Source organism: Xiphophorus couchianus, chromosome 2 (genome assembly GCF_001444195.1).
Source record: "Xiphophorus couchianus chromosome 2, X_couchianus-1.0, whole genome shotgun sequence".
NCBI classification, from domain to species: domain Eukaryota; kingdom Metazoa; phylum Chordata; class Actinopteri; order Cyprinodontiformes; family Poeciliidae; genus Xiphophorus; species Xiphophorus couchianus.
In genome coordinates, this window is record NC_040229.1 from 3,014,613 (window position 1) to 3,040,492 (window position 25,880).

General features: G+C 37.6%; 1 protein-coding gene and 1 long non-coding RNA gene across 3 annotated transcripts; one reads left to right on the forward strand and one right to left on the reverse strand.

Moving 5' to 3' along the window:
• Positions 1-37: 37 nt before the first annotated feature.
• gucy2cb (guanylate cyclase 2Cb) lies at positions 38-25,488 on the forward strand. Of its 2 annotated transcripts, XM_028040128.1 has the most exons (28): positions 38-411; positions 1,750-2,185; positions 3,891-4,003; positions 5,961-6,028; positions 6,146-6,361; positions 7,305-7,414; positions 10,198-10,300; positions 10,787-10,898; positions 11,514-11,655; positions 11,748-11,830; positions 13,179-13,287; positions 14,150-14,243; positions 14,408-14,510; positions 15,192-15,248; positions 15,349-15,417; positions 15,997-16,101; positions 16,179-16,265; positions 17,018-17,150; positions 17,654-17,791; positions 17,864-17,940; positions 18,539-18,630; positions 18,713-18,871; positions 19,344-19,536; positions 19,745-19,919; positions 20,521-20,619; positions 20,718-20,812; positions 20,909-20,985; positions 21,252-21,459. In XM_028040128.1, the coding sequence occupies exons 2-28, from the start codon at positions 1,984-1,986 to the stop codon at positions 21,457-21,459; spliced, it is 3,219 nt and encodes a 1,072-aa protein (XP_027895929.1). In that variant the 5' UTR covers positions 38-411; positions 1,750-1,983. The 2 variants fall into 2 exon arrangements, with proteins under 2 accessions (XP_027895929.1, XP_027895939.1); XM_028040138.1 differs by lacking the exon at positions 38-411 and having other exon boundaries at positions 1,984-2,185; positions 21,252-25,488.
• Positions 10,772-14,473, reverse strand: LOC114158540 (uncharacterized). The gene is made up of 5 exons (XR_003598424.1): positions 14,361-14,473; positions 14,147-14,237; positions 13,196-13,293; positions 11,428-11,549; positions 10,772-10,880 (listed from the first exon to the last, which is right to left on the reverse strand). It is a non-coding gene; the product is annotated as an uncharacterized LOC114158540 (long non-coding RNA).
• Positions 25,489-25,880: the final 392 nt, after the last annotated feature.

A 25,880-nucleotide genomic window follows, 5' to 3' on the forward strand; every position in this document is an offset into this window, starting at 1 on the left:
TAATTTAATATAATCAGAAATAAAGTTGTGGTTCTTCAAATATAACAACATATGTCCCAAAGTAAACATTTATCAGAAATGAAAGTTGCTTCTTTTCAAAACGTCATTTAACATTTCCAGCTGTAAATGAGTTTTATTTTGGCTTTATTGAAGGAAAAAACTTGAACACATCTCTGGTTTATTACTTTAAACTTTCTGCTTTTTTCTCCTAAATTACATTTTAATTCTGAATCATGCAGAATGAAGGCACAATAATGTTTACAGTTAGATATGGATCCATTTATGGTGAAGATGACGTCACCATTACGTCACTTGTGTTGGTATTTTATTTGCTGCTGTGCTGCAAGCTGCCGCATGGGGGAGCCATTTCACCGGAATCAGAAGAAGTTGAACCAGAACTAAGGATCTAAGGTAATTGCAGTAAAAACTAGACCAAAAATAATTTTTTTCAGTGTAAAGCCATTGTTTCTGCTATCTGAAACTTTGAATAACTGAAAGATAAATGATAATTTTATTACGGCAGGCGCAGCCCGGCTGTTCCTGTTTTGTTATCTCTCTGCAGAGTTCAGATCAATCTGCTCGGCTCTTAATAAACTCTCTAACATTTTTATTTTAGTATTTAAAACCTTCTGCATAAATCCAGCCATAAATTCCCGCTAACTACGTCAGAGGAATAATTTTTAAAATAAAACACTTCACTGACGTTCAGACGACTTAGACTGCATTCATGTTTTAAATTTACATGTTTAAAACAAATGTTTGAAATGTTTTTTGTAGGGGCCACTTGCTTTTTATAATGGCTAATTTGTAGCATTATTAATGATTTATTGTAATTTGCTGTAAATTATATGTTTGTCCGTGTGTGTCAGTTATTTTTCTTAAGTTTTTTTTTACCAATAAGAGGTAAACACAGAAGAAAATTATGTTTTTTAAAATGTATTTATGCTTATTAAAATTTACTGTCCTTTATTCAAAATCAATTCAACTAAAAACAAAAATACTTTATTGATCCCAAAGGGAAATTAAATGTTGTTATAACTCATATTAATTCACCTTTTTCAGTTATTGTAGATAATAATGGCTGTTATAAAGAAGAGCTCCTGTAGCAGTCCATGTTGCAGTGAAGGTGAAGGAACCTCTGACTGAAGACAAGAAGATGCTCAGAATTCTCCATAATTATCATGAGATAATATAAATAAAATCAATATAATTTATTTCATTATTCAAAATAAATAAATAAAACTACAAAAAACCCAAAACCTTACCAAGTATTTTTAGCCTAATTTCTAGTGCAGATTTTATTCATAAGAAATTAGTAACATTGGAAAATTTTCTTATCATTGAATTTATCAAGTAGTGGAACCAGAACTTTATCAATATTTAGGAATTAGTAAAATAAACTCTGTTATCTTGCTGAAAAGTTACTTCTAAGTTAGTTTTCTCTTTTGTTAATTTTACTAAAATATTTGCAAAAGAAAATAGACCAAAAATACTTTGTCAGATTTTGTGTTTTTGCAGTGAAAGTGAATTATAAAGTCTCTGTAAACAAAATTGTCCTTCAAAAAAATGTTGAGACCAAAACTCCAGACTTTTATTGTCCAGTTGGAAAGAAAAAAAAGATAAATCATGGGAATGGAAATTAAAAACATAGTTTCTGTTTTAACTTATTGTGCCATTAATTGATTTATGGCTCATTGTTTCTGTGCTGCTCCGGTTAAATCCACCAACTACCTGCTGCTTGTCTGTCAGACTTTATACAACAGTCCGGTGAAGGTTCCAGGTCCTGCCTCTGCGACTTTAAAGGTTGAACATTAACGCGGCGCCGAGGAAAGAGCAGCTCAGAGCAACCGAGGAAGTTCAGATCCGACACCTGGACAGAAACACCTGGATTGGGTTAATCAGGATTCTGTGTTTTCAGATAAATTCACCTTTAACCTCTCCGGGAAGCATGTCGCGTTTCTGACTGACCCGCTGGAGGGGAAGATGCGGCGGTGCGGCTGGTGGCTGCTGCTCTGCGCCTTCGGGGTTGCCGCTGCCCGCAGTGGAGGCAACGGGCAATGTTTGGACGGGATCACCATCAACGTGATCCTGCTGGAGGACGAGGAGTCTCCCTGGAGCCTGAAGTACGTGCAGACCAAAATCCTGGAAGCCATAGAGAGAGACGCAGAGATTAACGCCGCACAAGGTGAGTGAGAATGAATTACTGCGATAAGATAATCAGCTTTACTGCTCTGTTTGTTCATCTCTACAGCAGGGAAACGGAAAAGTTCACAAAGTTTTCACCAAACTGTGAGAATCAAGCAGAGCCAATTCATCAGGAAAACAGATAAGACAGAAAGTGGCTGGTGCAATAAATTATTAGATAGCAGCCGTTCTGCTGCATACTTTATGTTTTCAGTAAGCAGGTCAGTTCATGTTCAAGGTTAAAGCAAACTGATTTGGGCCTCCACACCAACAGGGGGCGTCCAAGACCCTCAGCAGGGCCCCGAATAACGTGGGACCGGCCCTGCTACAGAAGTAACAAAACGTTAAAATAAAACAGAGATTTGAAAATTAACTTTCCTCAGGGTTGGTGAAGAGGTCTGTGTGTTGTATTAATATTTACAAAATTATTTTGAAGAGAAAAAGGTTTTAATCCAAATCCAAAATAAGAGTTTTTAATAATAATAATTATTATTATAATCCATCCATCTTCTTCCGCTTATCCGGGGTCGGGTCGCGAGGGTAATAGCATGAAAATATCTCATAAAAGCATCAAACTTATTAAAATAGGTTTAGACAACAAATCCAGACCCAGAATAAAAACTTTCTGATTAAAGAAATAAACCAGAAATATAAAAATAAATTCACTGGAAGAGTTCAGGTGAAAAGTGAAAGTATTTCTCATGAGCAGATAAATATTAATTATTTATTCTGTAAGCATTTTATAGCTTATTTGTGGTTTCACAATCCATTCATTTCATTTAGTTTTTTATGTTTATATTTTTATAAGCTGTTCTTGATCTGCTTGTAAAAACATAGTTTTTGTTTTATTTCAGTTCTGAAGTAAAAATTAGATTTTTAAAAAATAAAAATCTGATCTGATGGGGTTCATATTTATTTTGTAGGAATTTTATCTGACAGGTCAACTCAATTTAACGCAGAATTTTTTAAACCCAAGGAAAATAATTCATTTGTTTAATTTCTTTAAGCAGCTGAAATCTGAAAAGTGTGGTGTATTTTATAAAACCATGTTTTGATCCAACTATCAGCCAGCTTTCCACATCTACAGTAAACTTCTGTTATCAATATTTTGAGCAGAATCTCAGTTGGATCTTGGTCTGGACTTTGACTAGGACATTCTAACACAGGAATCAGCTGTGATCTTAACCATCCCATAATATTTCTAGCTGCATGTTGAGGCTGGAATCAGCAGGATTTACTCATTTAGCTCCGCCCATCGTCCCACAGCATGATACTGCCAGTTCATCTGGACTGGTTTACTGGTCAGGATTATTTTTAGGGGTGTGAAAGTAAAGAGGGCTGAAAAAACTGAAAAAAGTTGATTTTTCAGTTTTTTATCTTTAAAAGGTTTTGAAAAACACAAAATGTTCCTTCCTCTTTATGTCGTATGAGGAAGTCTGGGCTTGTTGCTCTTTCTTTTCTTTTAGAAAAAATATTTTAAAAAGTCTGGAGTTGTTTATTTTATTTTATTTTTTTCTGATTTTTATTTTAAAAAGTTTTTATTTTCTTAATTTCTTTTTATTTAAAAAAAGTTTAGAGTTGTTTTTTAGTTTTTATTTTAAAACCCTCAAACCAAAAGTTTGGGGATGTAACATAAGAAAATGTGGAAAAGTTGAAGAAATCAGAGATTTAAATGTTGTGTTTGTTCCAACATGGCCGCCGCGAAGCGTTTGGATTTAATCTGACAGCGAACTTCGAAGGATTCAACACGACCATCTACCGGCAGGCCGGCTGCTACAGCAGCCCGTGTGAAGCGGTGGAGACGCTGCGGAAGCTCATGGTCAGACGCCTCCATCCCGTCTTTACACTGTAAAAACACAAAAACTCTCAGGTTTCCTGCGAAAATGGGTTAATGCTACTAAAAAATATGTAAATTAATTTACAGTGATTGAATTCAGTGCTGAATTACATTAATGATTAATGAATATTAATATTAATATTAAGCGTTAATTTTGCGTCGCATGGTGTAATAAGTGAAGCATAGAGTCATAAAATGACTTATGTCAAAAACCACTGACAAAAAGTTTCGTTTTTCCAGAATCTGAATGTTTTATTTACAGAATAGTTTCATAATTATTACAATGTTTTCTATTTTTTATTGATAAATCTGATTTATCTGGTTTATTTTACAGTGCTTTTCTGTTGTGATTTTACAGTTTTTATGTAAATCCCACATCCATTTTTTACAGTGTATGTTAAATATATTGATTTAGGTCTTTTTTATTGTTTATTTTTTGTATTTTCCAAAGTTTAAAACGATTAGATAACATCCAAAAAGGTTGAGAAGTTTCTTATGAAGCAAGGACAATGTGTCACATCATATGGCTCATTATTCTCCAAAGTATTTGATTAATAATTGATAGATTCATACAGTGTAGTTAGAGAAATTGACTCGATCGCCTGGAAGTCGGATCTGTGACCCAGAAAGTCAACAAGTCTGAAAATGTAATTTCCCTTCATTAAATTTGAGCTACTCTGTTTCTAAACATGATTCTTTTAGTTTATTGCTTTATTTTAACACAATGAACAAATACATTGATTATTAGCTTTTATTGCTAATATTAGTTAACAGGATGCTGTTTGTAAAGTTTCACAGTCGAAAAACAACAGCAATAATTTGGGTCATTCATTTGTAAAAGTCAAAGTTTCAAGCTAAGAACTTAATTAGCATGCTAAATATTTAGCTTACCAACTACACATTTAGTTGCAAAACTAAATACTTAATTAGCTCTAAGACAAATATTAAATAGATAATATTAAAGTAGAAAGCTAAATATTTGGTTTACCATCTAAATAACTATTTATCTGATTTAGAAAACAGAAGTTTGCTCTTTCAGTTGCCATCAGAACACCGGAAAGCTCAGGCCTGTCATCAGAACAAATGTTTCTGCGTGATAAATATCCCAGAAGCTATCGTGATAAGCGATAATATCGTTGCTTTGAGATCATTTTCAAGGAATATAATTTTAATTCACATTTTCAAATGTAACCGGATCCTTTCTGCGTTGGTTTTATTGAGTGATCAGGATGTCACAAATGGATGATTTATTCTGAACAAACAGAAGACAACCGTGTTGCAGGCTGCCTCCCACAGGACAACATGACCAAAGGGGAGGGCCTAACAGGCGCAAACATTTTAAAGACAATACCACAGAAGAAGAAATAAAAAGAAGGGGCTTCAGATCTTAAAGTAACACAGTTAAAACAATGACAGAGTTTTTAGAGGCAGGAAACAATAGAAATAAACAAAAGAATACATTTTGTGTAATTATAACAAAAGAGAAATACAACCAGGTTACCAATAAACTTTAAATTCTAATGAACACTTAACACTGGAACTGGAAACATTTTAATAATCCAAAATAAGCAAACAAAAATAAAATGAACTATGAAATCTCAGTAAACGAAAACGGGCCAGTTGAGACCAAAACACCAGACTGGAGATTTTTATCATCGAAAAAAAGAAACACTTAATAAATGATTGAGTTTGTTTTCATTTCTAATGTTATTAATTGATTTGTTGCTTATTGCAACCGGCCTGTGTAAACTAATTACAAATGTAATGATAGTGAAGAAGAATCTGATGTTGACATGCTAGCCTGTGGGGCCCAAATGAAAATCTGCCTGGGGCCCCATCAAGGCTTTGGCCGGCCCTGCTAAGCCTGGTCTGTGATGAAACCAGAACCGCAGATGAAACTAAAAGTCCAAACCCAACACCTGTCTGTTTCCTCCGGCAGAGCACAGGTAAACTCGGCTGCGCTGTTCTCGGACCAACCTGCACCATAGCAACGTTCCCGTTAGTGGAGTAAGTTACGTCACTCCTCTGAAACAGCCAATCACAGTTCATTCCTGAGATGTTTAGTTTCCAGCCTCTCTGCCTGGTTTCTGTGGTTTTGGTCCGGCTGGCGTTGGGTCCCTCCAGTGCAGAGAAAGGTTTTGGGCTGAGCACGCCCATCATCTCGGCGGGAAGCTTCGGCCCGTCCTGTGACTTCGCCCTCAACCTGCAGCGGGTTCTGCCTCCGGCACGGAAGATCTCCGACTTCTTCAGCGGCTTTTGGCAGGAAGAAAACATCCTGAAGCCCAAGTGGAAAACGGCCTACATCTACAAAAAAGCCAACAACACGGAGGACTGCTTTTGGTCAGTGGCATCTCAATCATCCATTCACAATACACTGTAAAAATAATCCAGTTCGGGTTATTTTACTAACAAGGCCCTGAATCAAATGTGGACCCATCCTGGTTTTGGTTAATCCAACAGAACATGGCGGGTTTGATCCGGTGTGGATAGAGAAGTAAAAATGGTATCACAATAAATCGGCCAAGATCAGGAATTATTGATTAGATTTTTATTTGAAATACCTGAAATACTGCCGATCTGTGGCATTTCCTGTTTATCTCTCCACGCTGTTATTTTTAAGCGTTAAACTGCTGCAGGGGAAGTTACTCAGCAGGTTGTTGCTAGGTAACCAAAGAGTGAGTGAGTTGCTAGGCAACCAAAGAGCGAGAGCTAGTTGACCTTCAATACTCTATTTATTGAATATACGTGTTCATATCAATAGATATGATCTATTGATATTGATCATGTGTCTGCTGTGATACATTTTATTGATTTATAATAGAGACTAAGTCAAGTTTGTTTGTATAAAACATTTTAGCAGCAATGCAGTTCAAAGTGTTTTAAACCATAAAAACATTTAAAACACATTTTTAATTAAAATATTTCAACATTTTGCATTTAAAATAAAAACATGTTTGTCTGTAAATCTGTTTTAGAAGTTTGAGCTTCTAATTCACTAAAGGAACGCTGTTATCGCATTATTTACATGTTCTTTCTTAAATGTGTTGAATTATTGGTTTATTTGCATCTTTTAATGTATTTATAAAAGGCTTAAATGGTTAAATGAAAAATCTGTGGAATGTGTCAGTTTCTTCTCCGATTAACCGATTTAATACCTAATCACTAAAATAATTGTTAGTTAGCAACCGATTAGCAGCGACTGATTAGCACTTCCTGTTGCTGACTTCACCTTCACTACACTGTAAAATGTGTTTGTTCATTTAATGGTGAATTGTTTTTTCAGGTATATCAACGCGCTGGAAGCCGACGGCATCAAAAACGTTTCGGAAACGGTTCTGCGCGGACCAAAGGAAGTGGAAGCTGTTCTCTCACAGACTAACAGGACGAGCAACCGTAAGTTGATCAATGGCTGCAGGTCCACACAGCCAGACTCAAGAGTTATGGGTATGACAGGAAGTATTCAGGAAAAATATAAGATTCCACATAATTCGTCTTCATAGCAGTTCTCAATAAGAGAGAGCTGTACCTGTAACCCGAAATCATGTTGCAGCCAAATCGCCTGATGATGCGTATTCGTCGCAATCAATTTCATCAATTAATTATATTTTTGGCTTTATGAAAATGTAATATTTGGAAACTTAATTTTTTTCACCAAGGTGCTTGTTGTGTTTCCATAGTTCAAAGTGATGTCAGCGCGCCTGAGGCGGCCATCTTGTTTGAGAAACGTCTTGTGCAGCTTCTATTTATTTGGATCTTGAATTCAGGTTGAATCTACAACATAAAATTAAGGCCAGGCTAAAATTTATTATGTTTAATTATGAAAATAAAATCATAAGGGTTTTAGCGCTGTCAATCAATCTCATGTACTTGCTGCTCAATGTGCTAAAGGTGGAGAAACAACAGGAAAACCGTTATCCACCTTGATCAGTGGCTATGCTTAACTAGCATTAGCATTCATGGCAGGCTATGCTGTGGTGAACCAGGTGGGGCTTAGCAGAGAGCAGGAGGAGGAGGTGAGCATCAGAGTGATTGACAGCGCTAAAGCCCGCCTCCTGGCTCTGATTGGTTGTTTTCAGTTATCTCTGGGAGAAGGCAGAGGAGCTTCATTTTTCAGATTATCTCATGTTATACAACATATTAATAATTGCAACAAATATTTAAAAAACATTTGTGTTTTTTTTAAATAAAAGTTATATAGAGGATTTTTAATACCAAACCTGAATATCTACCAAACTATGATTTTGTGTAATTATGCCCAACTAAAATATGTTTAATGTCATATTTAAATGTGTTATATGGGTTGCATCCAAATAATCAATTTATATGTGATGTAGTGTCTGCTTCCTGGCATAAACGCATTTTAAATACATTTTTTATGTAATTGTAAATAAATTAAATATAGAGACTGATTGTGTTTCAGCTCCTGTTTACACATGAAAGCATCATTTCACACTGTAAAACAAACCTGGGTTTAGCTTTTACTCCAGTTTCTGGGCTGAATTGGGAACTAAAATGTAAATGTCTAAACTGCTTTACGTCTGACCGTTTGGTTTTTACGTATGACCGTTTGGTTTTTACGTCTGACCGTTTGGTTTTTACGTCTGATTGTTTGGTTTTTACATCTGACCGCTTGGTTTTTACGTCTGACCGCTTGGTTTTTACGTCTGACCGTTTGGTTTTTACGTCTGACCGCTTGGTTTTTACGTCTGACCGTTTGGTTTTTACGTCTGATTGTTTGGTTTTTACGTCTGATTGTTTGGTTTTTACGTCTGATTGTTTGGTTTTTACGTCTGATTGTTTGGTTTTTACATCTGACCGTTTGGTTTTTACATCTGACCGTTTGGTTTTTACATCTGACCGCTTGGTTTTTACGTCTGACCGTTTGGTTTTTACGTCTGACCGCTTGGTTTTTACATCTGACCGTTTGGTTTTTACGTCTGACCGTTTGGTTTTTACGTCTGACCGTTTGGTTTTTACATCTGACCGTTTGGTTTTTACATCTGACCGCTTGGTTTTTACGTCTGACCGTTTGGTTTTTACGTCTGACCGCTTGGTTTTTACATCTGACCGTTTGGTTTTTACATCTGACCGCTTGGTTTTTACGTCTGACCGCTTGGTTTTTACGTCTGACCGCTTGGTTTTTACGTCTGACCGCTTGGTTTTTACATCTGATTGTTTGGTTTTTACGTCTGATTGTTTGGTTTTTACATCTGATTGTTTGGTTTTTACGTCTGACCGCTTGGTTTTTACTTCTGACCGCTTGGTTTTTACGTCTGACCGTTTGGTTTTTACATCTGATTGTTTGGTTTTTACATCTGACCGTTTGGTTTTTACTTCTGACCGCTTGGTTTTTACATCTGACCGTTTGGTTTTTACATCTGACCGTTTGGTTTTTACATCTGACCGCTTGGTTTTTACATCTGACCGTTTGGTTTTTACTTCTGACCGCTTGGTTTTTACATCTGACCGTTTGGTTTTTACATCTGACCGTTTGGTTTTTACATCTGACCGCTTGGTTTTTACGTCTGACCGCTTGGTTTTTACATCTGACCGCTTGGTTTTTACGTCTGACCGCTTGGTTTTTACATCTGACCGTTTGGTTTTTACATCTGATTGTTTGGTTTTTACGTCTGACTGCTTGGTTTTTACGTCTGACCGTTTGGTTTTTACATCTGATTGTTTGGTTTTTACATCTGACCGCTTGGTTTTTACGTCTGACCGCTTGGTTTTTACATCTGACCGTTTGGTTTTTACATCTGACCGTTTGGTTTTTACATCTGACCGCTTGGTTTTTACGTCTGACCGCTTGGTTTTTACGTCTGACCGCTTGGTTTTTACATCTGACCGCTTGGTTTTTACGTCTGACCGCTTGGTTTTTACATCTGACCGTTTGGTTTTTACATCTGATTGTTTGGTTTTTACGTCTGACCGCTTGGTTTTTACATCTGACCGCTTGGTTTTTACGTCTGACCGCTTGGTTTTTACATCTGACCGCTTGGTTTTTACATCTGACCGTTTGGTTTTTACATCTGACCGCTTGGTTTTTACATCTGACCGCTTGGTTTTTACTTCTGACCGCTTGGTTTTTACGTCTGATTGTTTGGTTTTTATGTCTGACCGTTTGGTTTTTACATCTGACCGTTTGGTTTTTACGTCTGACCGTTGTTTGGTTGCAGTGGTCATCATCTGCGGCTCGGTGTCAGACTTACTGGAGTTGAAGAACGACTCCAGAGGAGCCGACAGCAGCGACTTCCTCTTCATCCTCATTGATCTGTACAAGTCAGTCCTGACTCCACCTTCGCCTCTTTTCACATCTCCAAATTTAATTTGCTTTAGCAACTTTTTCTTTTATCTCTTTATTTCTGCTGTGTTTACTTTACTGTTGTTGTTTTTTTACAAACTGTGTTTATAGCAGAGAAACCTGGTTCTCTCTGTAACATGCAAACATTATTAGAAAACAAAAGAAAAAGCCATTTATAGAGTAAATCAATGCCAATGTACAATAAATAATGGTGTACAATAATATTAATAATATTAACTGTAATCAAGTGACGGGAGCACAAAGTTAAAGGAGGACAAGATAAAAGAAGGAAAATATTTATTGGTAAAAACGCCTGCAGGGCGTTTCACCAGAACGCTTCACACTACAACCTTTTCTCTGTGATAAATTTGTTTATTACGTTACATAAAGGATTTGCATTTGAATTTATCTGTTAAATATCTACGATCTGCAGAACGTAACTGTATTTTTCCTACTTAACTCAGTGATATTTACTACAAGAGCCTGTCGCGGCCGGAGATGAGGAACGTTCTGGTGCTGACCATGCCCAACTCCAGGGGGTATAACATCAGCGCTGACCTGAAGGGCAACAACATGGTGAGGAAACGGCATGAAAACATGATGATCTGCAGCAGATTTATTGATATACAGACGTTTCTCAGTTGCTGAATTAAATAAGGTTGAAGCTAAATATTTAGCTTGGTAACAAAGTATGTAGTTAGCAAACTAAATATTTAGTTTGGCAAGGAATACATTCATCCTGCTAATTCAATATTTAGTTACTATTTCCAGTTGGTAATAAGTTAATTATGAAAAAGGGATTTTACTGATGAAGATTTAGCTTGCTAACCAAACATGTATTTAATTAGCAAGCTAAATATTTAGTTTGTCAAAATAAATTAGTTTGAAGCTAAATATTAAGCATCGTAGCTAGAAATTCAGTTAGAACATTAAATATTTAGCTTGCTAATTCAACATTTAGTTTGTTGTTAAATATTTAGTTAGCAAGCTAAACAGTTAGTTTACAAACTAAATACTTTGTTCTGAAGTATTTAGTTCAGCGCTAGATATTCACTAGCCAGTAAGGGGAAGTGTATTACTAAAATAAAAGCTGAATCTTGCGAACCTTTCTTAAGCTCTTGCTGGTGAGTCTGAATCGCTTCCTGTCCTCTTCATCTTCATCATCATCATCATTTCTGTTCCTCCCTGCAGATGAACGACTACATGGCTGCGTATCACGACTCAGTGCTGCATATAGGAAACGTGATGAGAGAGATCGCCACCAAAAATCAGTCCGAGATTCAAGAAATGAACTTTGTGAATGTGAATTACTTCAGAAATGTTGTCTTTAATGGTAAAGATGAGGAATAATTGCTCGGTGTGTCACAGATGTAGTTCCGTACTTTGAAACATGTCAAAGTTTGAGTGTTTTCATTTCCCGCCCAGGAATTGCAGGAGAATATAAGTTAGACAAGTACGGAGACAGAGATGTGAACTTTTCCATCATGTACACAACAACTAAACTCCAGGTAAACTTTCCTTAACTCACATCTTTGTAGTAAAGTTTATTTTCTCAAAAACATGTTATGTGACTTGAAAAATGATTATTTTCTCTGTCAGATCTCACACAAAAAAAAATCCTTCAAACATCAACATGTGAAAAGCTCGGGGTTTTCTGCTAGCTGATCTGGGGATTATTTATAGATGAATCGATTAATTAGATAGCAAAAAGTGATTATGATTAGAAAATCTCTAATTGGAGACGAAAGATTTTCTAATCTTTTTCTTCAGAATTTGAGCCAGATGAAACTAAAATACTGACAGACGTAACGTCTGCTAATGTTTGGATTTATTGCTACTCAGACACTATTAATATGATTAATCATCTCATCCGTAATTGGAGCCTAAATGTAGAGTATTGACCCTGTGCTGATGGGTGAAAATTCTCTTTTAATCTGAACATGGTTATTGTTTTTCAAAATAATTTAAATAGCTTGTTCTAATCCACTCTAGAAAATAAAACACCCAAACGTGTCACTGAAGCATCAAAACTAGGCAAACGATTAATTGGCTTATTATTAACTGTCGATTAATGGTTTATTAGATTAAAATTAGTTCCAATCGATTAATAACGGCCGCACTGACCGTCTTTCCGTGTTGTAGTTTGGCCTCCATCCAGCAGAGGGCGTTGCTGGTCATTCTGAGCGGAGCAGGGCTTACACGTAGAATTAAAGATGGCGGCGCTATTCCAGAACAGCAGGAAGGAATAACTGTCGACGTGGGATGAAAAGTGTATTTTTTTGCGGTTCTGTTTTAAAATATAAAAACTCGACAAACTCCCGAAGTTTCAGTTTAATGGCGCGTCATTCGGTGGAGCTGCGTCAACTTTTCAACCAGAAGCTACTGACCTGCTGCCAGCGGTAAAGTCACTGACCAATGAACGTCTCTGTTCATGGGGGATTTTTTTTCTCTTCACGTCTTTTATTTTTTGATTCAGCATAAAAATACTTATAAAAATGCGTTTTTTGAAAAATGTTACTCTAGTAAATGTAATTGAGTAAATGCAACTCTGCTTTTGAATGAGCATCTCTGTTCATGGAGATTTGGTGGTTCACATATTTTTTTCTTTTCATCTTGGTTGTATTTTATTTATTTATGAGTTTAATAATGTGAGAAACCACAATTATCTGTTTTTTCAGTCAGTATTTAACAGCTGACACAATAAAGAAAATGACCGCTTAATTAAATATTCGATTGATGAGATCAATCAACTTTAGATAAACTCATTAATCGATAACTAACCTGCCCAGTTGAAACCAGTTTGACATGTTGCTGATATGTAAACAGTTCATGTTGGTTCTGTTGTCTCTTCCTCAGTATAAATGTTTATTCACCTTTGACACTGAAAACGCCAAAACAACGATGGAGGACGAATCTCCGGCCTTCATCTGGGGGAAGAAGCTTCCCGACTACAAGCCAAAGAATGGTAAACCTGAAAACACACACACACACACACACACACACACTGGAGCTGCAATCATTAACCACTCACCTGCACATGACCAAACGCACACAGCGCCTGCCTGGTGTTACGAACTCATGAAGTTCCAACCGGAGGTGCCATTATGTGGCCCAAAACTGATAAGAAGATAAATTTAGCAAATATTTATTGTCTCTGAGGAAGCGGGAAAAGTGGCAGCTTCAGAGATTTTAGTGTTTAGATTACAAAGAGACTTCTTCAGCTGATAACGCATTCTGAAAAGGTTATATATTATTATCTGGATTTTATTTTGACACCTGAACTATGAACCTTTTCAACTGGTTTGGTTTTGTTTGATGATTTTTTAACCTTTAAAAAGTTAAACAGTGAAAATATAGAAATGACAGTAGAACCAATAAAAATGATGCAGTGATGTCGAGAAACCAAGAGGAAATTTGGAAATGAAGCCAAATTAGTTTTTAATTAATTCAGATTATTTTTTCTGCTGCAGGTAGAAACTCTGAACTGATTGATTTTATTTTTTGACAGTGTTCAAACCTTCCTGTTTAATATCTACAGCTGAACATTCAGAGACAGATAAAGATGGTTACAAAGTCGGCCTTTTATCACCTGAATATAATAATAATAATAATAAAAATAAATTTCCAGAAAACATCTGAAACACAGAGCTGCTTTTGATTCATAATAACTGGAACATTGATCAATATATTTGATGTGTTTTGATTAGTTTAATATTTGATTTTGATGATATTTGATAACATGTAATGTTTATTTCTTGTTTTATTTATGATTTCATCATTTTAACTGCCTCGCTGCTGAAATGTTCTTGATAAATAAACTTTACTAGACTTGCTGACTGGCCCTCCGATCCAAGACATCATCGTGGGCGTCCTGGCTGTGACAGTGGTCGTCGTGGCAACCATCGCATTTATCTTCTACAGGTGAGTCGTTGTGCAGAGACACAGAGGATCACATGAAGCAGAGGCTGTTTGTCCTTTTACTGTGATAATAAAATATGATTTAAAAGCCAGAATGAGAACAAGATGGCTGGTTTTTACCTTCCAGCATCATGATGATGATGATGATGATGTTTTTGTTGTTTCAGACAGAACAGGAAAGACCGGCTCCTCAGGAAGCGCTGGTCCCACATCAACTCTGACCTCATCTCTCTGCTGGAGGACAGCGAACACAACATCATCTCCCTGCAGGTGAACGAACATCAGTTTCACATCCAGCTGCTGCGTCTTTAAAAATGTTCATTCTTCTTGTTTACTTTGAGTTCTGCATAAAAAACAGTTTTTATCTTATTTTGTTTGTTTTAACAACAACCTCCACATTTATTAGTATTTTGGTGAAAAATGTATTAAAAAGAAACTAAAATCTTCAGAGCCACATTTATTTACTTTATGCAACAACGTTTGTAGCATTGCTTTAAACCCGAGCTCACGCTGATCAGCTAAGAAAAGCATAACTAATAAAAACACTTTGTTTGCATATTTTCTGTACAAATTGCTACAAAGTGTATAATTTTAAAGTAAATATTTTTTTAGCTGAACGTTTTCCTGTCTGCATGAATGTTTCTAAACATTTTTGCAGTTCCACTGATTCACCAGAGGGGGCAGTAAGAAAAAGAAAAATAAGAAGAAGAATTACTTTATTCATCCCAGCAGGGAAATTATTTCGGAGTTACAGCAAGAATTTTTTATACACAGATTAACACACACACGACGGGAGCTGCGTCTGCAGGCAGCCAGCTGAGCCGGCGCCATTTTAAGGTCGTCGGGACCGGGAGTCGAACCCGCGACGTCCGCGTCGAGGACTAAGGCCTGGGGGTTGTAGATAAATCCTAAATGTCTTTAGTTTTCAAAATGTTCTTCTTATTTCTTTAGATAGAAGAAGAAAGGAAGAAGAAATTCAAGATCCGCCGAGCGCTTTACGACAGAAAGGTAGTTGGACGGAAAACCTGCAGCTGATTTTAATGTCCAAATCTTTTCCTCTGAACACAAACGAGCAGATAAATAACGGTTCTGTTCTGGTTCTGCTCAGATTGTGATTCTGAAGGAGCTGAAGAACTGTGAAGGGAACTTCAAAGAGCAGACAAGAGATCTGAATGCGGTGAGATGAAGACCAAGCTGGACTCGTACGGAGCTAAACTGGGGCCAAAAAGTTTGTTCCAAAATATTTTTTCTTGAAACTGGAAAAATTAAACAAAAATTTTTAAATAGGAGAAAAGATGTATTACAAAATATATTTTGTATAACCAAAAAAAAATTTAAACTGAGAAAAATTTTAATCTGAAAAATAATTTTTAAACTGGGAAAAAAATTTAAACTCAGCATTGTTAAACTTTAAGGATTTGAAACTGAAAAATTTTAAACAGAAATAAAATATTCAAAACAAAAGATCTTTGAAAGAGCACAAAATGTGAAATAGAAAAAATTAACTTGAAACATAAATAAAAAATAAAATAAAAAAGTGCATCTAAAAAGTAGTCTTTAATTATTTTGTTTCAAATTATTTTTTCAGTTAAATATTTTTTTTTGCTTGTTTTGAAACAAACTTTATGGCCCCAGTGTAGCTCCATAGATCCTGGTCTATCATCTTTTATTTGCACCTTGTCTCAGATTTTTATGGCTTCTGTTAATATTTGCCGAAGCTCACCAGGCCCGTGGATTCTTTCCTTTTTCCTGGCAGCTTCTGCTCATCGACTATTACAACCTCACAAAGTTTTATGGCACGGTGCGGTTTGACGAGGGCGTGTTCGGCGTCTTTGAGTACGGAGAGCGGGGGTCGCTCCGGGTACGTACGCCGCAACCTGCTCATGTTTCCACAGAAAACGGGAAGAGTGGCAGAAATGACTGGAGTTTCTCCAACAGTACGTGCTGGACGACAAAGTGTCGTACCCAGAGGACACGTTCATGGACTGGGAGTTCAAGATCTCCGTCATGTACGACATCGCCAAGGTGAAACTTTGCAGATTGCTCAACCGGAGGGACGGCAACGGTTTGATGTGACGCAGAGCATGAAGCTCATAAACGAAAGGTTTAATCAGTAACTGCAGCTGGACTAATGCTTCACGCTTCTAAAGTATTCACACCACTTAGACTTTTTAGTACTTTGGGATTATACAATCACTAACGTCTCGTATATTACTGGGATTTCTGTGGAAAAAACCATAAAAGTATCTGCTTTAGGGTACTTTTCAAAGTAAAAGTCCACACACCTGATAAACCTAATATGTAAACTATTCAAATTTATTATAAAATCATCAATAACTTCTTTGATATTAGTCAGTGTTTAAATATAGTTTTTTAATTACATGTTTTAAATCATGTGAGGGTTAAATTACATTTCACAGATTATTGAATTGATTTATAAGGAAGCTGCAGTTCCATCTGGCGGTATGGAGCTAAATTACGATCATAAAGTTTGTTCAAAAAAGGAATTTTGAAAAACATTTAAACAGAAAAACAGTTTTTTTGCTGAAAAAGGATTTGAAACAGGAAAATATATAGATTTAAAATAAATAAATAAAAAAGGAAACAAAATATCTTTGAAAAAGAAAGACTGGACATCCCAAAAAATAGTTCATTTTTGTTACTGTCAAATTTCAGTTTTTAATTTTTAAAATGTTTTCAGCAAACTTTATGGCCCCAGTGTAGCTCCATACGGAGTATGTATTAGTGTCTGAGAGTTGCTCTCTGCGTCCCTGCAGGGCATGTCTTACCTCCACTCCAGCAACATCCAGGTCCACGGCCGCCTCAAGTCCACCAACTGCGTGGTGGACAACCGCATGGTGGTGAAGATCACCGACTTCGGCTGCAACGCCTTCCTCAGCAGCAGCAAAGGTAACCACAGCGCCCCCCACAGGCCTCAAAGGTAACCACAGCGCTCCCCACAGGCCTCAAAGGTAACCACAGCGCCCCCCCACAGGCCTCAAAGGTAACCACAGCGCCCCCCACAGGCCTCAAAGGTAACCACAGCGCCCCCCACAGGCCTCAAAGGTAACCACAGCGCCCCCCACAGGCCTCAAAGGTAACCACAGCGCTCCCCACAGGCCTCAAAGGTAACCACAGCGCCCCCCACAGGCCTCAAAGGTAACCACAGCGCCCCCCACAGGCCTCAAAGGTAACCACAGCGCCCCACCTTGGCCTCTCCACCTTCAAATGTAACTAAATTGGTGTGATATGTTTGTGCAGCAATAATTTTTGTTTGTGCTGCTTTTGCTTTGAAGATATTAATTAAAGGTCAAAGGTCACCCAGCCTCTCCCACATTACCCAAATCTGACAGGATTGGTGTCAAATGTTTGTGCAGCAATAATTTTAGTTTGTGCCGCTGTTGTTTGGCCAGACCTGTGGACGGCTCCGGAGCACCTGAGGAACCAGGGAACGTCGCAGAAAGGAGACGTGTACAGCTTCGCCATCATCTCCCAGGAGATCGTTCTGAGGCGCAGCACCTTCTACTCCAAGTCCTGCTCCGACCGCTCAGGTGTGAAAACTTTCCTCCAGAATCTGAGCTGATGTTGACGCTGGTTGAGCTGAACAGAAGCGTTTCTTACAGAGAAGCTGTCCAGGGTGATGACGTCCTACTTCAGACCGGACCTCGACGTTGAGATGGCTTCAGAGAAAGAACGAGAGGTCAGCGCCGTTCGTAAAGACACAGTCAGAAATTAAAATCTGGTTATTTAGCCAAATAGGAGAAAAACTTTAAAATGGAGGTTTAACTTTTAAAGTCATATTTTACCATGTTATTCAATTAATGTCAAAGTTTCAAATTATGAAGTTAGCGAGCTAAATGTATAGCGTCAAAGTAAATATTTAGTTAGCAAGTCAAATATCAAGTTAAGTAATTAAATATTTAGCACCAGACTAAATATTTAAGTACGTTAAAGTAAATGTTTAGTTAGAAAGCTACAGATGAATATTTAGTGACTGACCAAATTTCTATCTTCACGCTAAACATGTAGTTCACAAGCTGAATGGTTTGAAGCTAAATATTTAGCTAATATGCTAATTCATTAGCTGCTTTCGAATCGCTTCATCGTTTGTTTTCCTCTTTTCTCCTCCAGCATTTTAAAGACGTTCACCAGCAACTCTGTCAGCATTAAAGGAACATCCAGCTTTTATTTTGATAGTCCCCATTTTTCTATCTGTTAATTTTTGACACTACTTATTAAAAAAATGTTTTCGCTCTGTGATTGATTTTTTTAAAGCTCATGTCTCCTCTGTCCTTCAGGTTTACATGATGATAAAAAGCTGCTGGGATGAAGATCCGGAGAAAAGACCCGACTTTAAGAAAGTGGAGAACTGCCTGGGAAAGAACATCAGGTAACCATGGTTACCAGTGCACTTCCTGTCGAGCAGACGGCTCTTCCTGCTCGGCTTCATTAAAACTCGTTTCCTCCGTCAGTAAAATCCACAACCAGGACAACGAGAGCTACATGGACAACATGATCCGGCGGCTGCAGAACTACTCCAGGAACCTGGAGCACCTGGTGGAGAAGAGAACGTCGCTGTACAAAGCCGAGCGGGACCGGGCCGACTTCCTCAACTTCATGCTTCTTCCTGGGTCAGTCGCTCCTGTACGGAGCTACAATGGGGCCGTAAAGTTAGACCTCTTGTTCTTTTCAACTGAAAAATAATTCTGAAAGGAAAAAGAACCAAAAAGAAACTGATATAAAAAGTAATTTTGGAACAGAAAAAAAGATTTGAAACTGAATTTAAAAAGATATTTGTAAAAGAAAAAGAATTGAGACAAAAGATAAAAACTGAAAAATAATTTTTAAACTGAAAAAATTAAACTGAACATTTTTCAGCTGAAAAATACATTTTAAATATTTGAAACTGAAGAAAAAAATGGCAATTGAGTAATAAAAAAAAGTCAATAAATTCCATTATGTTAAATTGCAGATAGACGAAGCTGATTTAATGTTAAAACGGCTTGCCATACTGCATCCCTTCAGCATATAGAAGCAGAAGTGGCGTAGCTAACAGCTGCTAACCTGCTGCTAACTGCTGGTTTGGTTGTTCCTCCCCTGAAGGCCGGTGGTGAAGAGCCTGAAGGAGAGCGGCGTGGTGGAGCCGGAGCTGTACGATGAGGTCACCATCTACTTCAGCGACATCGTGGGCTTCACCACGCTGTGCCAGTACAGCACGCCCATGGAGGTGGTGGACATGCTCAACGACATCTACAAGGGCTTCGACAGCATCCTGGACCATCACGACGTCTACAAGGTACCAGGGAACCAAAACCGCTAAACAACCAATAGGAAAATTCCTCTGCAGTACCACTGTTCAACCCAAAGGGGGCAGCACTGAGACAGGTTCAGATTGCAGAATTGAACAGATCTGCATTAAATTTGGACAGAAACATAAAGATAGAACCATTAAGGGCCAATATTTATCTGATAAATGTTTCAGTTCCTCTTTTTTTTCCGTTCAGGTGGAGACAATCGGCGACGCCTACATGGTCGCCTCCGGCCTGCCGCGGAGGAACGGGAACCGACACGCGGTGGACATCTGCCGCATGGCGCTGGACATCCTGTCCTTCATGGGCACCTTCCAGCTGCGCCATCTGCCCGGCATCCCGGTGTGGATACGCATCGGCGTTCACTCAGGTAGACGCCGCCGCGCTCCTCGATGGCCGCCGGCCGGACGCTTTTACTCCAAACTCACCTGAAACAAACCTGAGGGAAACAAACCTGATCCGTCTATTTCATTCAGCCATGTTGGAGTAGGAACACATCAAAGAGCTCTGGAGGTGGAGACTGTATGGAGCTACACTGGTGCCATAAAGTTTGTTCAAAAACTGTATTTCAAACTGAAAAATTATTCTGAAACTAAATTAAAATTTTTAGAATAATTTTTAAAGTAGAAAAAAAAAGTGAAGCAAAAAATTATTTTTAGGCTGGAAAAAAATTTAAATTGAAAAATAGACTTTAAATTGAAAAAGAATGATTAGACCAAAGAAATCTTTAAAAATTGAAACTAAAAACAATTTGAAATTGGAAAACTGAAAAAAATTTAAACTGACATTTTTTTTTAAATAGAAACAATTTTTAAAGTGAAAAAAAACTAGAATGTAAAAGTAGGTTTGAAATTTTTTTTTCTTCCAATTTAAGTATTGTTTTCAGTTACGTTTTTATTTAAACTTGACTCCATCATCCTGCAGTAGTTGAACCCAGATCTGTCTGTGTGTGTGTGGGTGTGTGTGTGCAGGTCCGTGTGCCGCCGGCGTCGTGGGGATGAAGATGCCCAGGTACTGTCTGTTTGGCGACACGGTCAACACGGCGTCACGGATGGAGTCTTCTGGACAACGTGAGCAGTGAACACTCTCACAGGAAGCTCAGACTGACACTTCCTGTTGGTTAGCCGGTTAGCTTCATTCACCCGATACGTGTGCTGTCGCCCCACAGCGCTGCGGATTCATGTCAGCGAACCCACCATCCACATCCTGCAGCGCACCGACTGCAAGTTCCAGTATGAGATCCGAGGAGAAACGTACCTGAAGGTCAACATGGCCGCCGGCAAAACATGCAGAAAAACTGAGAGGTTTCTGTTCCTGGTGTTTTTCCTAAAGTTTTTCTGTTTTGTTGTGTTTTTTCAGGGTAAAGGAAAGGAAACAACTTACTGGCTGACGGGAGAAACAGGGAAAGATTACGACCTTCCGACTCCACCAACAACGTGAGCAAACCTACACGCATGCTAGCTGTTAGCCTCTTCCTGTTCTACACAGAAAAATCGGTATTGCCGATCAAACTAATTAGAGGATGCTAATCGCTAATGAACAACGCTAAAGAAAGATTGAAAAGCCAATTCACAATCATTTTGGCTCTTCCAAATCAATAATTTTTGATCACTCATGGCAGAACAGGTAGAAATAAAAAAACGTTTTAGAAGAGTCGGTATTGCGGGTCAAAGGTCAAACTCTTGGCTGCGTGCTTTGGCAGAGAGAACGTCCAGCGTCTGCAGCAGGATCTCGCCAACATGATCCTGACGTGTCTGGAGCGCCGAAAACGAGGGTCGGTGCGGAGGAGGAAGGTGCGTACCGGCGAGGAAGAGGAGGACGACGAAGAGTCAGAGGTGGAGTCTGAAGGCGGCCATCTTGAGTATCTGCAGCTGGCCACCGTGGAAAACACGCTCAGCACCTTCCTGTAGACAAACCGCGTCTCCTCCAGCTGAGACGGAGGAACAAAGATGGCGGACGAACTTTGTAAAATCTTTTAACCCTTAAAGGTTGATATTTCTCCTCAGATGTTTTGTTTTATGATAAAATGTTAAATATTTTCCTCCTACTGAGGCCAAACTCCAGCCGCTTTGCACATTAATCTTTCCTGTACATTACATATGTCAAAGTCAAGGCCTGCGGGCCGTATTAAATTATCTATGGCCCCCTGCATGATATTTAATTACCATTAGAACAGCCGGCAGGCCGCAGCCTTTGCACACACCAACACTACATTCCCCACAATGCAACGGTCGCCCGCAAAGTCACGGCAGTGAGCACAAGCGGCTTCATTGTTCATCAGCAATCAGAGCAGAGATCAGCTTTCAGGTATCCCCCTCCTCAAAAATGGCTAAACGTAACGTGGCCGCTGAGAACCAGTGGCGCAAAAGGTGGCTATGCCCAGTATGCCCAGTATGCAACGCAAAAACGATGTGGGATTTTTTTTCTAGTCAGCATTTTATGTATTTAACCGCTGCTTGTGCATGAAATGATCGATAACAGAGGAACAGCGCTGATCAGGCGCCCCTCCCCTCCCCTACAGGCAGCTTGAGGCGCGTTTTTTCTTTTTTTAAATTTGTAGTAAAGCCTCAACAACAGGGAGCTAAAGATGTGGCGCAGAAAAAACTCTGGGGCACAAAACTCAAGAGGGGGAGGATAAAGATGTTGGAGAGACGAAGAAAAGATTTTCAAAGTGGCTGAAAGACAGAAGGTAAGAAATGTCAGAGTATCAACTTGTAAATATTCAGGTTAGCTTAGGCTAGGCTACAATGACAGGTTGTTGTATTGAACCAAAACGGGACGCGATTTATTCCGTATTGCTATAAATGTCTGATAGACACACCTATCACACACACCTCAACAATAAGTGTTAAGATCAGCTAAGTTGTCATTGCGACCCCTCCCCACGAACTGACGCTGTTGTCACGGTTGCTTAGAGACGGACACTGCGCAGCCGCAGTGAGCTGCTATCAACCCGCGTCTTTCTAAAATGTCCGCCGATACTGGACCGTCCGTAGAAGTAAAACCTCTGGCAAAAATTCAGACGGTAGTGGGAAGACGCACATTTCAGGCGAAACAACTATAGTAATGTTTAATAGGGACATTAAAAAATGTGTGTGATGTGAAATCTTAGATATCTGTGTGATATCAGACAGAAGAGGAACCGCAGACCCGTCAGAACCTACAGAACCAGACATCAGTCTCTTCATCCCTCAATCATTTCCTGAGACCGAAAAATAATATAAATGGCAATTTAAAAGAACAAATCATAAACATAGATTAATAGTAAATATATAAATGTTTTCACTTGAGGTTACTGACAGAGCCATAACAAAATACTGCTTTATTCTTTTAATGTTCAGAACATGCAATTTGTATTTGAAGGAAGTTTGTTTTTGTCTGTTTGCCTTTTGAAAAAATGTTTTCACTTGAAATTACTGACAGATCCATAAGAAAATATTGGTTTATTCATTTAATTATTAAATATACACTGTGTTAGGTCTTGGTTCAATAGGCTATGTGCAATCATTTCTATATGTTTTAATAAACTTATAATAATAATAATTTGGTTTTTTGGCCCTCGGTGTATTTGACTTTGACATTCCTGCTGTACATGATTGGATCATAACAGCCTTCCATAGGAGGAAATGATTTAAAAAAGCATCTCAATCCAAAGAAATGTTTTATTTTTATATACAACAGTGACAGTCAACAGTAAATAATAATAATAATGAAAATAGAAGTAACTTCCTGTTGGAAGATGAAGAGTTGTTCAGATGAAGTTAAAACAGCCTGTACAGATTCATCGGTACATTTCATGTGTCAAATTGTTTCAGAAAATATTTCACTTCTCTGATGAAACAAAGTCCAAATGTTTCAGCCTCGTGTTTCTGAGTTTTCACCAGAATATTCAAAGTGCAACACTAGGTGGCGCTTTTTGCATCAGAAACTGCATGAAAACGGTGAAAAACAGCAACAGGAATGATGCCGACCATGAAGGGCATCCACAGCAACAGGAGCATCTCAGTAAACATTTCAAAATAACTTCCTTCAAAATACAAACTTATTTAGATTTGTTACAAAAACTTGTTGATTCTGGCTCAAATCTGAATATTTTTTAATAAAAAGTTGTTTAAATTTCTGCCCAAATTTTTTTTCTTCCACTCAATTTTCCATGATTTTGATCAGCCTGTTGGACATAGAAGGACGAACAGAACATTTCTGTGTTGGATTTTTAGCTGGTTTGGTGTTCCGTAATTTACGGACTATTGAACACACCTAAGTTTGAAAAGGAAATGAGAATTAAAAATCTCATAAATAGTCCACTCTTGAATATTAGCATTGTGCTTAACTTGATGTTTTCCTTTGAGTTTTTAAGATTTATTGAAATATTTTTTCGCTTTTTGTTTTTTTTTGCTCTATGACTAATAAAATTGTGGAACACAAAAACTAAAAATAGTCTTTTGTATGTAAACCTGCTGTAGTAAATCCGCACGAACATCCTAAACAAAACATTTGTTTACTTTTGTTTATTTAGCGACAGGCGATTTTCTGTGCATTAAATGTGACGGAAAATGTTTAAACATTAGGATTTAAACAGTTAAATAATGTTTAAAATATCAGAAATTAAGTTTTTTTTTAACATTAATCATATTGGCATGTAAAAAAAAACTTAGTCTGGAAAGTAATATTCCTATTTAAATGAATTTACACTTGAACTACAGTATGTAACTACAGTGTATGTGCAACAAATCCATATCAGTTTGACTTTCTGAATGTAACTGCTTCAGTAGATTGTTGGTTTATTGAGATGCACCGGCTTAATCCGGAAGGAAGAACATTCATGTAAACTAATCAGAAAACCTGATGGTCATCGTTTCAAATAGAAAATAATCAAAACTCATAAAAACCTCAACCATACACACAAAAAATAAAAACCAAACATTCAAAATAAACCAAAACAAAGCTGTCCTGTCCACATTTCATCAGAATAATGTAGAGAAGCAACTAACCCTGCCTGTCAGACATGTTGGGTCGGGCTTCCTGCTTTAACTCAAGGCACTGGATGATCAGAGTCAAAAAGGCCGGGAGAAACAAAGATGGCCGCCGCTCTGTTTGAAACAAACCACTACGGACGCACCGACTGGAAAACTTGGGCCGATATAAATATTATGATATTTGCCAATAAATAATCCTCTGCTGCATCAGCGTCACATGACCCGATAAATATCGGCCCAGTTTCACTCATCGGACCGATACAATAAAAAATGACCAACAGACAATTTTTATTTACTCCTTAAAGTTGAACTATTCTAAGGTTTATTGGTTTACTGGAGCTCTGAACTGATCTACCAACACAAAGACGTTTTAAATCTCGATTGTCTCTAACGGGAGATTTTAATGTAATCATTTCTCAGTTTACAGGACACAACTTCCTGTAGATTAAAAATGCTTTTAAAAGCGTTTTTTTAATCATTGATTTGTTGTATTTACAAAGTGAGCTTTTTGTTGTAGTTTACGATTTGTCCATAAACATACAACAGCATATTATGACCATTGTAGACAGAAAAAAGACGAGTTAATTTATGCAAAAAGAATATCAGAAATGTTCAAATTAAAAAAGGTAATTTGCTTGAAAATCCTAAAAATTTTAAATTAATCTCAGAATTTTTTAAGAGAAAAAATTTAATTTCTGAGCTTAAGTACCAACAATGGCCCCAATATGCTGTGTTCTCCTGTCATACACACCTACACACACTTCGTCTATGAACTGAGGAAGACCATCTGATCGCTGCTCATTTGGTCTCATGTCTTTATGATTTGGACTTTAATCCAACTTCAAGTAATCAAAAAACTGTTCAAATATTTTCCCATTTATCAAACAAGAAGCAGAACGGAAACCTGTGTTTCCATTTCCATAACAAATGTGTGCAAAACTTTTTTGATATTCCGTTAATGTTGAAAAACACAATTTTGCAATTGCTGTGTTTCTATTAAAGAATAAATGAAATGAAAATCACACATGAATAAGTTGTTGATGCGATAAGTCATTAAAAAGCCTGGCTGTAAACACCTGATGAGATGATCATCATCCATCAGCCAATCAGAGGAGACTCTGCCATCTTATTCTGCCATTTCCATTCACCATATAATTGTGCAATTTAATATTTGAAAATTAATTTGCTTAATGGAAACACTCCAATTAAAAAACAAAAAGTTTCCTGCATTTAAATTGGTTCATTTTGCAAAACTGTAAGGAAACTATTTTTTTTCACATCACATGATGAACAACGGGATGTTACTACTGCCGGAAACGATGAAGAAAACAGGATGATGGCGTCTTTCTAATGAC

Excerpts from the sequence above, each read along its gene's own strand:
- gucy2cb (XM_028040128.1), top strand. The coding sequence starts at position 1,984 with ATGCGGCGGTGCGGCTGGTGGCTGCTGCTCTGCGCCTTCGGGGTTGCC. Across the intron at positions 10,899-11,513 it reads ACCTGAAGGGCAACAACATG|ATGAACGACTACATGGCTGC; the intron begins GTGAGGAAACGG and ends TCCTCCCTGCAG. Across the intron at positions 11,656-11,747 it reads CAGAAATGTTGTCTTTAATG|GAATTGCAGGAGAATATAAG; the intron begins GTAAAGATGAGG and ends TTTCCCGCCCAG.